This window comes from Pleurodeles waltl, chromosome 12, assembly GCF_031143425.1.
Source record: "Pleurodeles waltl isolate 20211129_DDA chromosome 12, aPleWal1.hap1.20221129, whole genome shotgun sequence".
Lineage (NCBI taxonomy): Eukaryota > Metazoa > Chordata > Amphibia > Caudata > Salamandridae > Pleurodeles > Pleurodeles waltl.
This window is the reverse complement of record NC_090451.1, coordinates 216,175,787-216,187,882: the sequence shown is the minus strand read 5'-3', so window position 1 is coordinate 216,187,882 and position 12,096 is coordinate 216,175,787. Positions and strand designations below refer to the sequence as shown.

The 12,096-nt window shown below is 44.0% G+C and overlaps 1 protein-coding gene across 1 annotated transcript in view; it reads right to left on the bottom strand.

Annotated features, from left to right (window-relative positions):
• Nucleotides 1–1,084: 1,084 nt before the first annotated feature.
• TCF25 (transcription factor 25) overlaps nucleotides 1,085–12,096 on the bottom strand; it is a 444,525-nt gene continuing 433,513 nt past the window's right edge. The window contains exon 18 of the mRNA XM_069216958.1: nucleotides 1,085–1,348. Coding sequence (XP_069073059.1) covers nucleotides 1,181–1,348 — 168 coding nt within the window. The 3' untranslated portion in view covers nucleotides 1,085–1,180. The remainder of the gene's footprint in view (nucleotides 1,349–12,096) is intronic.

Here is a 12,096-nt window from a genome sequence, read left to right as displayed (position 1 = left end):
GTGGTATTTTTCGGCGCCGAGAGAGAATCTTTTTTCGGTTTCGGCACCGACAGAATTTTTGTTCCTTTCGGCATGGATTCTCGGTGCCGATGTTTTTCGGTGCTGGTATCTTGTTTTTGTCTCTCGGAGCCGCTTTCTCGGCTCCGAGGTTGCTCCATGGCGGTCCCTCGACCGGAGTCGGGTGTCTTCGCTATGGGCGTGCCCTTTTCGGCCCCTTCGACGGGTCGCCTGATTTATGGGTCGAGCCATGGCCTGTTGGCAGTGGCGTCCCCTGGGCTTTCGGTTTGTCGATGGATTTACTTTTCGACGTCTTACTCACAGTTTGTTGCTGTTGTTCGACGTCGGAGTCTCCGGATTCTGATTCCGGAACCGAGAATGTTTCCTCTTCGTCGTCGAAACGTTGTTTTGTCGACGTGGACGCCATTTGGTGACGCCTGGCTCTTCGGTCCCGGAGTGTTTTTCTGGACCGGAAGGCTCGACAGGCTTCACAGGTATCCTCCTTGTGCTCGGGGGACAAGCACAAGTTACAGACCAAGTGCTGATCTGTATAAGGATACTTACTGTGACATTTTGGGCAGAAACGAAACGGGGTCCGTTCCATCGGCTTCGATGTCGCACGCGGTCGGGCCGACCAGGCCCCGATGGGGGATCGAAACTGCCCCAAAGTCTTCCGATGATCGGTGTCGATGTACCTAACTATCCCGATACCGAACGGAACAATACCGACGCTTTCTTCCGAGATTCTGACTAACTTTCCGAACCGAAACACGGAGCGAAAAGGAATACGTCCGAACCCGACAGCGGAAAAAAACAATCTAAGATGGAGTCGACGCCCATGCGCAATGGAGCCAAAGAGGGAGGAGTCCTTCGGTCCCGTGACCAAAAAGACTTCTTCGAAGAAAAACAACTTGTAATACTCCGAGCCCAACACCAGGCAGCGGACTGTGCCAAACATGTGTATCTGCAGCAACATATGCCATCGAACATTATGTTACAAAACGCCGAACTGTGAACCTGAACAACTGGTTGGTCCGAACTCGGTACAACTATGATGCAAAATATAAACTTCAGGAGACAAAGTAAATGTCAGTGTAAATTGTATCTGTGACCATTTATTGAACTTCAGTGAGTCAGATGATATGTGCATTAGATTTTCCGGAACAAACGGAAATTTGCCACTTCAGTCCCATTCCTCATCTGCTTCTCCATCAGGGTTGTCTTCCCTTGGAGGTTCTTGGAACTGAATGTTTGCAAGCATGTCCCTCATGGCTGCCATCAGCCGATTCACACCTTGGTTAAGGTCCTGAGCAGCCCCCGCTTCCTCAATGCCATCTTGTCTTGGCTCGCCCTAAAAACAAAAAACACTAACATAATGAGCAAAAGGTCTGCTGGATTTGTTACATAGTGCAAAACTGTCTCTCACATACAGTATTCAAACACATCAACGTTTCACAAGGAGCAAATAAAATCACAACCGTGGCTATCCCAAATGTAAACTTTAGTTAAAAGAACCAAGTTAGTGGAGATGTTGTCGAAGGAGGATCTAAAAGCATACATGCAGTTCATCTTCTTTTAAGAAATAATGTATTGTGGAAGATACAAGCGGGTGTGGACCACAGGTTACTTGCCATTACTCTACAGGCATCAAATGTATTTGTTATTAAAGAAGGCGTTCCAAAAACCTCTTGATCTACGTGTATGCAGTGCTTACAATAACATATCTTCATACCTGCTTTTTTATTGTGGGCATGCGGACAACTGAAACATCGACGTGACGTGCCTGCAGAGCCTCAAAGGCCAACAAATCTTGTAGATTAGCTAAATTCATGGATCTGGCAGCCAAGGAACTGGCTATATAGGATAACAAGCTGCCCTCTGGAGATTGTCTGGAAGAGGCATGTCTAACTAAGTGGACATTAGCTCGAACACCTGCATAGATTACACTTTCTAAAAGGCCCGAGCTTGCACTATGCACAAACTAAGGCCTCATCACAACTTTGTTGGTCTTTTCCAAAAACCGCCGAAGCTGAAATACCACCAGTGCCGGCGGTCTTAAGACCGCCCTAGTAAGACTCATCATGGAATTCCGCCCGAAATCAGGTGGAATACCAAGACCAGCAGTAATGGCGGTCGGCAGTGCAGAGGTGGTAACGCCACGCCAAAAAGAGACCGCACATCATATTACAACCCGTAATATGGTGTGGTGGTGTCCAGATGGTGAGGCACTGCTGGTGGTGGAAGCGCCAGGACCCGTCCCCTCCTAGACGACCTCCTCGATGGACGAGGTAAGTGGATCGCCCGACAGGGGAGGGTGTGTGTGTGTGTGTGTGTGTGTGTGTGTGCGTGTGTGTGTGCGTGTCTCCGTGTGTGAGTGAGTATGTGAACGTCGTGAATGCAGGGGGGAGTGAGTGTTTTTGGGTGTGTGTCTTCGTGTGTCAGAGTGTTTGTGGCTGGGGTGAGTGGGTGTTTGTGGGTGCGTATTTGTGTGTGTGTTTGTGGATTGGGGTGAGTGCGTGAGTGTGTGCAGGTGTGAGCAATTGAGTGCGTGAGTGCGATTGAGAGTATGGAAGGGGTGAGTGTGTGCAGGTGTGAGCAATTGAGTGCGTGAGTGCGATTGAGAGGATGGAAGGGGTGAGTGCATGTGTATGTAAGTGGAGGGGTGCGTATTCGTGTAAATGGACGGGGTGAGTGTATGAGTGAACGGTGTGAGCGGGTGAGTGTGTATGCGGTGCAGGGGGGAGTGAATGTATGTATGCGGTGCAGGGGGCAAGGGGGTGTGAATGTATGTATACAATGGGGGAGGGGGTGTGAATATATGTATGCGCTGGGGGAGTGAATGCATGCGTGAGTGCGGTGTTCGTGTATGTATGTTAGTGTGAATGGGGGTGTATGACCCGAGTGCGTGGGTGAGTGGGGGGGTGTTTGCGTATGTGAGTGCATGTGTGTGGTTATGTGGACGTGTCTGCAAGTGTATCCTGGCAACAGGAATGCTTATTCCTGTCGCCAGGGTGCAACACCTCCAGCTTTGTCTAGCGGTGCGACCGGCAGACAAATGCTGGTGGTCTCCCGCCTCATGATACCACTAGCAGTATCACGCCTTCCACCATACTGGGCTCACCTCCAGCTAGGCAGAACGCAGTAATGTGGTGGGACGGGTGGAGGTTTGGCCAAACCGCCAAATTCCTAATTTGGCGGTATTCACCGTCAGCGGTGAAATACCACCAAACTCCTAATTTGGCAGTATTCACAGCTGGCAGTGACACTGTCACAGCTGCCCTGGCGGTCTTCGGACTGCCAGGGTCATGATGAGGGCCATAGTTTCTTGTTTGGGTACTTGCTTTGATTAGAAGGTCCTCAAGGGTTCCTGTATCCGAATTGTTTAACAGCATACAAAATAAACAAAGGTATTCCTTTAATAGTCAGCAACATTGTATGATGGTTCTTTTGTTATATGTAACAGTACTTCAAGAATTCATTTATGCGGTGTGGATTTTATGGTATATAATGCTGGTGTTGGCAGATTTTTGTAACAAATTTTCTTAATCAAACAAATAAAGTCTTATAAGAAAATATATCTTTTGATCGTTAATCACTGGTACAAGTGCATAATTAAGTGGGAAAGAAATTGCTTTTACTCCTGATATTTTAAGTGCAGCAGGAGACGGAGCACCATGTTTGCATTGAGCTGACAGTACTCCCACGGGCAAAAACAGAGGGTCAGATTTAGGTTTGTCAGACAGGAGCTCAGTGACCGGCATGACTGATATTGAGTCTGCCTTATTACAACTGCATTACATCTTAATGCATATGTAAAAAGGCGGCGGGATACCAGTCACGTTTGTGATGGAGTTCCTGTTCGCCAAACTCAAACCCAGGCTCAGAAGACACTGACGAACTAAAAGAAGACACGGAAGACTGAGTGGATTCGATCTACGCCTAGTGTCTGTCTTAGAGGTAGCATGGGCAGTGGAGGCAACAACTACATTCACACCTATATTGCTGTCCTGCTTCGCACTAAAAAATAAACATAGGGAAGCTCTCAACAGCTTGCAATCAATATTTGCTTAGTTCATAATAAATACAGGAAATAATGAAGTATGTTACCCACTGGAGTGACATATACTGGTTGTCATTAGCCTCTTTTTTCACCATATGTCACTTCAATTACCTTAACCCATGACGACTACCATGAATAAAACACCTTGACAAGGCAAAAAGGTAACAAAAGATAATCTTTCATCTAATGTGGTGGCGAATGAACCAAATGTTAGACCAGTTCAGATGGACAGCATGCCAGTGGAACTAAGCCACTCCACTGCTTGATCTCCATTACAGCCTCCAGTAATATTATTTAAACTGGAGAAATAGCTGGAGCTGATTTTAATTGTAGCTTTGCGTCAGTCACTGCCAGAAATTGGATTTAACCCCAACAACTCTCTCCCTAAGAAAAAAAAAAAAAAAAAAACACCAACAAAGGCTTTCAGACTTGCAAAACCTGCAAATTATGTAGTAAATACTCAGTCCTGTTGAGTAGAAAAGTACTCCATTAAGACAACCCTTAACAGAAACATCAACAAAGCAGCTCACTGTTGCAACTGACCATAGGTTGAACATTCATGTGCTAAGAGCCAAGTATGGAAACAGGCACATCATGGGGCAAGCCAACACAACACTACACGTTCCCTAGCCTTAATAACCTAAAACATGAAAACAACAATGCACGAAAACAGGAACATGCAATAAACAGTAAACAACAGTGTGTGCTAAAGCATAAGATATGGAAAAAGATAAGACATGAAGAAAGTAACATGCAGTAACAGTAAGCTGCTCTTTAATGCCTCGCCATGGGTAGTAAGAGATATATAAATGCATTTAAATAAGAGCTAGGGTACCTCCTGCTGTACATTATAAGGATACTGCAAGTCACCGAGGAGTCCATAACTATATAGAACGAGGCCGAAGGCAGAGTTCCCTTATAAGGTTACGGAACGTCGAGGTGACTTGTAATATCCTTATCATGTACGGCACTGGGGTACTTTATCACATATAATACATTGTCACACCATCACTTTGCCCCACAAACTACTTAAAACCCTGGTGGCTAGCTCCTTCATATGAAAATGAGAGCTTGTTTGCACACATGAAGAATAAAAATAGAACTCTAAGTGCAAAATTAAACACATCAAAAACCTGTAAGATACTTGTTGCAACGATATTAGAAACAGCTCAATACAATTCCGTGTTTTTTTTTAAAGCTGCAGTATCGCGGAATGTGTAGAAACATACAGAAAGATTCTATTGTATAACTATCCAAAGAGAGCAAATAAACATGTTCTTTCTGCTCGTCACTATAAGCCAGAAAAAACTGATCAGACAAAAGAAAAGCAACATTTCATTTTCATTACTTTAAACAGTTGTTCTGTGACCTGACCTGCCTTTCACCTGGGCTGCTGGCTCTAGCAGCAGGCACTGCGACGTCAGCACTCGACTGGAATAACTTATTACAGTTGAGTTCTGATGCTGTTTCTTTATAATTGGAGACTATACAAATATGGGGGTGGGACCAACTCATCTGATTAACCCCAGCCTTTGATCCCCACCAATCTTCATATATCAAGTTAAATAACCCCTGCAAATTTAGGAAGCATTTTGGGCAGCAATTTCTATCATGTTCGAATGCTTCCCTCCTGCCCCCAGTATGTTAGCAGGGTAGCAGATAAAGGGGCATCATAAGAATACTTACAAAGATAGCAGGACAGGTAAGATTTGTTCGTAGCATTTCAATACTCACACACAAAAAACACCACTTCCTGTGACTTTTAAAAAAACAAATAAAGTACACTTACAAGAAAGTATAACAAAAATGCTAAGACTGAAAACTGTATTCTTTGGAAATCCCTGCAACCTCTTGTCGGTTGCAAGTTACAGAATGCTGAAGAACAAGGCAAAGAGACACCACCTCAAGGGTTTCCACTCTTGGTTTAATGCCAGCAAGTGGACGCCCTTTAACATGCTATTATATTTTTCTGATGACGTTCTGATACAAAGCCTGAAGCAAAGGTGTCAAAGAAACGCTGGGAGTGGCAGAATATCAGGAAAATGAAAATCCAGTAAGCTGCTATGAAGCGCTGTAGATCGCAACAAGTTTACCACTACAGTATTGTGTATGTATTATATGTTCCCATAATTACACTTTAAAACAAGATTAGGACGTAAGTGCGGAGAGTAAGGGATTTCTTCCTTGCGATCCAGTCATGTTTCTAAGTGTAAATATATTGGAAACAAGCTGGACTCACTTAGATGATTCTTTTGTGTGGACTTAAGTACATCAGGGCCCATTTACTGTCTTCTAGTGCACAACACGCAGGGACGGACAGAATAGGGAAGAGACAATGCTGAAGCTGGCAGACAGTGGTGTGGTGGTTGCAGAGAGAGGGGGCTAGAGACACTGTTACTTTAAAAACACATAAAAAAGCTCAATGACAATGTCCCCTAGTATAAAGAAGACATAACAAATCCACATCGGTTTGGATGAAGTGTGTGGTAAGGATGGACGTGTATGAAGTACATCTCTTTGGCATTAGAATACAGTCATGTGTTGCAATTGAGTCAACCAGAGTGTAAAACTTAAGAAATATCCCTATTTGTTTGCATTAACTACTCATGTTCCTATGGTACACTGTTTTAGGCCCCAACTCTCTGGGATGTATTATCTAAGAAAGTGTCAATCAAATCAAAATAAGCTCCATAAAAAAACACTCTGCTTATTTAAGTTGCCTACTTCTTGCTCTAAATTCTTTCAGTGTCCGGTATCAAGTCTGAAACCTGCCATTCCCTACAATGGGCAGAATATTCTATATGAAACAGGGAGACAGACATCAGTGTTCCTGTGGGAGCAGTCAGCCCATACCAGGACTCGTTCACCCTCTGCCACAATATTTTCTTCATTACAGTTCCCCAAAGAGAATTTCAAAGTTATGTTCAAAATATGCTTTCAGTACAATTTCTTCATTAATGTAAGGGTAGCTAGAACTAAAAGGTTTCTCATTACCATTCCAACCCGTGATAAAACTGGTCGGTATTTATAAAACGCGCTGCAAAATTCAAATGTCCAGGACGAATTATTTCTAAATACAGCAGATGCGGTCAGATTTAGAAGAAAGAACCCACAGTTCTTGAACACAGGCATAAACAGAAACACGAGCGGACAAAAAAGGACCGCACAAGCCTTGATCCAAAACACATTTCACGTGTGTTGCTAAACCAAGAATATATTTTAGCCTTCTCCCGAATTTGACCCTTTTCTCCTAGAGCTCCCCGACATGAGATTTTGCAGAAACAAGACTCTGGGGACTTTATATGGATAAAGAAACGTTTATGAAAACTGGGTTATTTTTAGTAAACTGTGTTTTTCCTATAGCTAATCTATGGGAACCTTCCATATAAGTGAGGCTGGACACTGCTTCTCAAAGCTGTAAATGTAGACTTTTACATGGTAAGCTCTACACATGTTTCACTATGTATAGATTGCCACAATCGTTTCTCTGTGCCAGTGGACCACATTTCCAGGCTTCCCTTAAAACAAGCACAGTCAAAGCCAGTAGGTCTCGCCAAGGCCGGCTTTAGAGCGGTGCGGCCGCACCGGGTGCTGGCTTGGATTGGGGAGGGCGATGACCTCCGGGGGCGCTGTGTTTAGCAATGACTGAAGGAACTAGCGATTTAAAAGCATGTGCTTAAAAGTTCCTTGGGAGTCCAGCCTTCAGGAAGCAATTAAAATGTCAAGCTACATCTTGTGATTAATGTTCCTGCCAAGGAGAGAGATGTGAGTTTTGTCTAGCAGCAGCTTTGACTTGCCATAAAGTAGCGTAGATTGTTGATATGCCTGCGGCAAAGAAAATAATAATATTTTTACATGGATAGCTGAGCCGATTAGTAAAACCAGCCTTTACATGCTCTTTAAAACAAATGAATGAATGTCAAGGGGGCTATGAAGAGATATGGGGCACATTTGCCAGGTGGTAGTGAGGGAATCCGAGGAGGTGCTCATGGGGTGAGGGGGTGCCCAAAAAAGCTGTCGCACAGGGCACCACCAGTGCTAAAGTTGTCCCAGGGTCTCTAGGAAGCGCGTCCTATTGGCTTTGCCAATGTGCTTTAGTCATATTGTACAACAGCATGGCTGCTGTTCAGCATCGCTACAGTTTAGTGCCGTGGAGTAGAATGGAGTGGTGTAGAGAGGAGTAGAGGAAGCAAGTTGTAGAGTTGAGTATCGTGGAGTGTCAGAGTGGGGTGGAACTGCGCAGAGTGAGGTGGCACAGATTGTTCCAGTGTGAGGTAGAGTGTTAAGGAATGTAAGGGTGTAGCAGAGTGCACTAGAGTGCCTTAGAATAAAGCACTGCAGACCAGAATGGAGTGTCATAGAGAGTCAGAGTAGGGTAGAGTGTCAGAGTACAGTGAAGCAGAGTGCCTTAGACTGGATGCAGACTGGGGTGGCGTACGGTGGAGCAAAGTGGGATGGCTTGGTGTCAAGAGGAGCGCTGTAGAGTGGAGTAGAGTGTTGTAGAATGGAGTGTTGTGGAGTGGAGTAGCCTAGAGTGGAGTGGTGTACAGAAGTCAATGAAATTTGGCATGAATATGCAATAAGGTGTGCAGAGTAAGGCAAAACAGCGATTTGCACTGTGTTGCGTTTCCGCAGGGCCAAGTATGGTGGCCTAGAGTTGCTTTGTAAATGTGACTTAAGTACTGTGTTTCCCATGCAAGACCATGAGTGAGTGGCATATAATGGAGTGGAGTAGAGTGAACTGCTGTAGAATGGAGCTGAGTGGTGTTAAGTGGTGTAGTGTGGAGTGGTATATAATAAAGTGGGATGGAGTGGTGTGGAGTGGAGTGTCATGGCGTAGAGAGTAGTTGACTGGAATGGAGCACAATGTTGTAGACTGGAGTGGCATAGACTGTAGTAGCACAGAGTGGAGTGTTGTAGAGCAGAATGGAACGGCACAGACTGGAGTAGAGTGGCACAGATTGGTATGGAGTACAGTGGCGTAGACTAGGGTGGCAGGAAATGGAGTGGAGTAAAGTGTAATAGAGTAGAGTGGTGTGGCATGGAGTAGCAAATAGAGGCGTAAAGTGGCATGGAGTGGCAGAGTGAAATGTCTGAAGTGAAGTGGCATTCAGTGGAGAATTGTAGAGTGGAGTAACGTACAGTAGTGTTGTGGCATAAAGTGACAGAGTGGCACAGATTTGAGAATGTGGAGTGGTGTAGAGTTCAGTAGAGTGTCAGAGTGGAGTGGCACAGTGTTGTAGAGTGAAGTGAAGTAGAGTGGAGTAAGGTAGCATGGAGTGTTGACAGTGGAGTGATGTAAAATGGAGTAAAGTGTCAGAGTGGGGTATCGTAGAGTGGATTAGAGTGTTGTAGAGTGCAGTAGTGTGTTGTAGAATGGAATGGCGTAGTGTGTCACAGAGGTGAGTATCGTGGAGTGGAATGGAGTGACATGGAGTTCTGTAAAGGTTTGGTGAAGAATGGCATGAAGTGGGATAGAGTGGAGTTGCGTAAAGTGGACTAAAGTGGTGTAGAGTGGAGGGTCATGGAGTGGCAAAAAGTGAAGTGGAATTAAGTAGAGCAGAGTGGTGTAGAGTGCTTTAGAGTGCAGTAGTGTGTCGTGGAGTGGTGTAAAGTAGAGAGGCGTGGAGGGGCGTAGGGTGACAGCATAGAGTACAGCGTTGTAGAGTGGAGTGGCATAGTGTGGTGTAGAGTACTGTAGAGAGGAGTAGAGTATTGTAGTGTGAAGGGACGTAGAGTGGAGTATGCATGGTGTGGTAGCGCACTGTCATTACGGACAAAACCTTTTCATTTGAAATTACCATTATGTTTGCATAGACATACAGTTTTACTGATACAAATATACAGTTCACAAACGGGATGTGGAAATTGGCATCGCTTAGTGTACTGATTTCTTCTGATCCTATTAAAATATTTGTTTCCACCATTCTTCAGAATCACATAAATGGGATTAGTGATTATGCTTACCTAATTGTGATATATTCTGAAATATTTGTACAGTTAATTTACTGGCATTTAAAGTTTGTTGTGCACTAGAAAAAAGTAACCTACAGCCTTTCCCACCCCCTGTTCACAGCAAGATTATCACATAAATCCTCTCACTTTGAAAGCCAGAGAAAGAAAACTAAACACCAACCTCCCTCGGAAGACAGAACCTAACATTTGACCTCTGTCTTTGAATGCATATCAAATGTGGCAACATAAAAACAAAATGTAAAGGCCTGTATATTGCTCATTCACTACTGAACTCTAGCATAGTTATTTTGGGGGTGTTTTAGTATACTCCTACTCCGTAGTTCTACCGCCTATGGCATGGGAGTGAAACTGAGGAAGAGGGTTGTTTAAGTTATGAAATAAGTAAAGAGCACTGACCAAAATAAACATGCTCATAGACAGAACATTGTTCCTCACAGGCATGTAACATTGATGAACTGGTAGTAGAAGCAAAGATGAGTAGAATCAGTCAAGCAGAAAGATAGGTGGTAGGAAACCTATTCCACGAAATACAGCACATTTATTGCTCTCTGAACTAGCTTTCAAAGGAGACAACGGAAAACTAATGTACTCTATGAGTGCCTCACGGACAAGAAAAAAGTTCCTAGAAAGCGAGCACTTGTGGAAGAAGCTGAACAGCCTAATACAAATTAAGCCAACCAATAGAAAGTAAGCAAATGTGGATGTAAAAAGGCAAAGCCAATGGTAGGAAAGGGGGCGAATGCATTCTAGGCTTCGACCTAAAAGGAGCCTAAAGGTTTTGATTTTGACTGATAAGATAAGGAATGGAAGGAATAGGAGACAAATTGCAGATTAGAACACCACGCAGCCAGTAAATTAATCAAACTTATCTTAGAAACACATTCCCAAAAAGGCATTTTGTCTTCTGGAGAAGCACTGAGACTGCAGTGTTTGCAGGATGCAAAGGGAGTGGCCCACTGAGCCTGGAAAAGACCACTGATGCTATCTTCAATCCCAAGGAATGTAAACACATTCAATGTAGTGAGTGCCCACTACATCGATACCTACATACAAGACACATACAAGAGATACTCCATTAGAGAAAATGGGATACTGAAGGTATTATTTGATGCCTCTACTTCACTGTATGTAATTGACAGCTGGTTGAGAAACCAACACAGATCACTGTTCAGGACGCAATGTTGGAAAAATCTCCTAGTTTAAGTGAACTTTAGTTAACACTTCTAGGATGAATTACTTGCAAGTACCAGGTAGCTCAATATTCCAATGGAGAATGGTGTGTGATTCAGAGGTCAACCAGGCCTTCAAATGTAATGACAATTATGAAGGGTGTTTTCCATTAAAAGAACATCTTGGCGTTTAAAGGGCTTATGTATCGCTTGTTATACGAAAAGATAAAGTTTCACATTGCAGTATGCCTTCTAATGAGAGAAATCAGATGCAAAAAGCCATCCATACTAAAGATGATGAACTTCTGGGGCATTTTGAGAATGCCATGACATTATCCACAAAACAAGTTATGACGATGGATGGGCCCTGTGGCAGAGGTTCAACAACTCTCTGATATCCAGAATATCCAAGGACAGTCCTGGGTGGGCTGAGACCAACACTTTGTGAACCATGAGCCAGTGTTCGCCTTAGGCTGCAAAAGGTATTAGGTGGCAGAAGACTAGACTTAAAGGGCCATACTGGGCCTATTTGGATGAATGAACACAGTACATTACTTGATTTTCTGAAGCACCTTTGGCATCAGGAAAGTTAGTAAGGGCATAAAAGAACCTCAGAGACCAGTCTACTACAGGACAATCTGCAGAGAACTGCAACTCCAGCTCATGTAGGAGACAGATGTGTTTCATTCTGATTACAAAGGTCCTTGCCTGTAACAGTCATTTTCAGCCTTCAAGGATGGAGTGGAGCATTGTCTAGAAAAGCTAACATTTCTGTTGAGAGCAGATGCCTACTCAGGAGTTAGCTCTCCTCTGTATGTGCACACATCCTCTTAGTACCACTGTCATGTGGAAGACCAAGCACAGTTTATTATTAGGGCAGTTGCCAAATGTGGA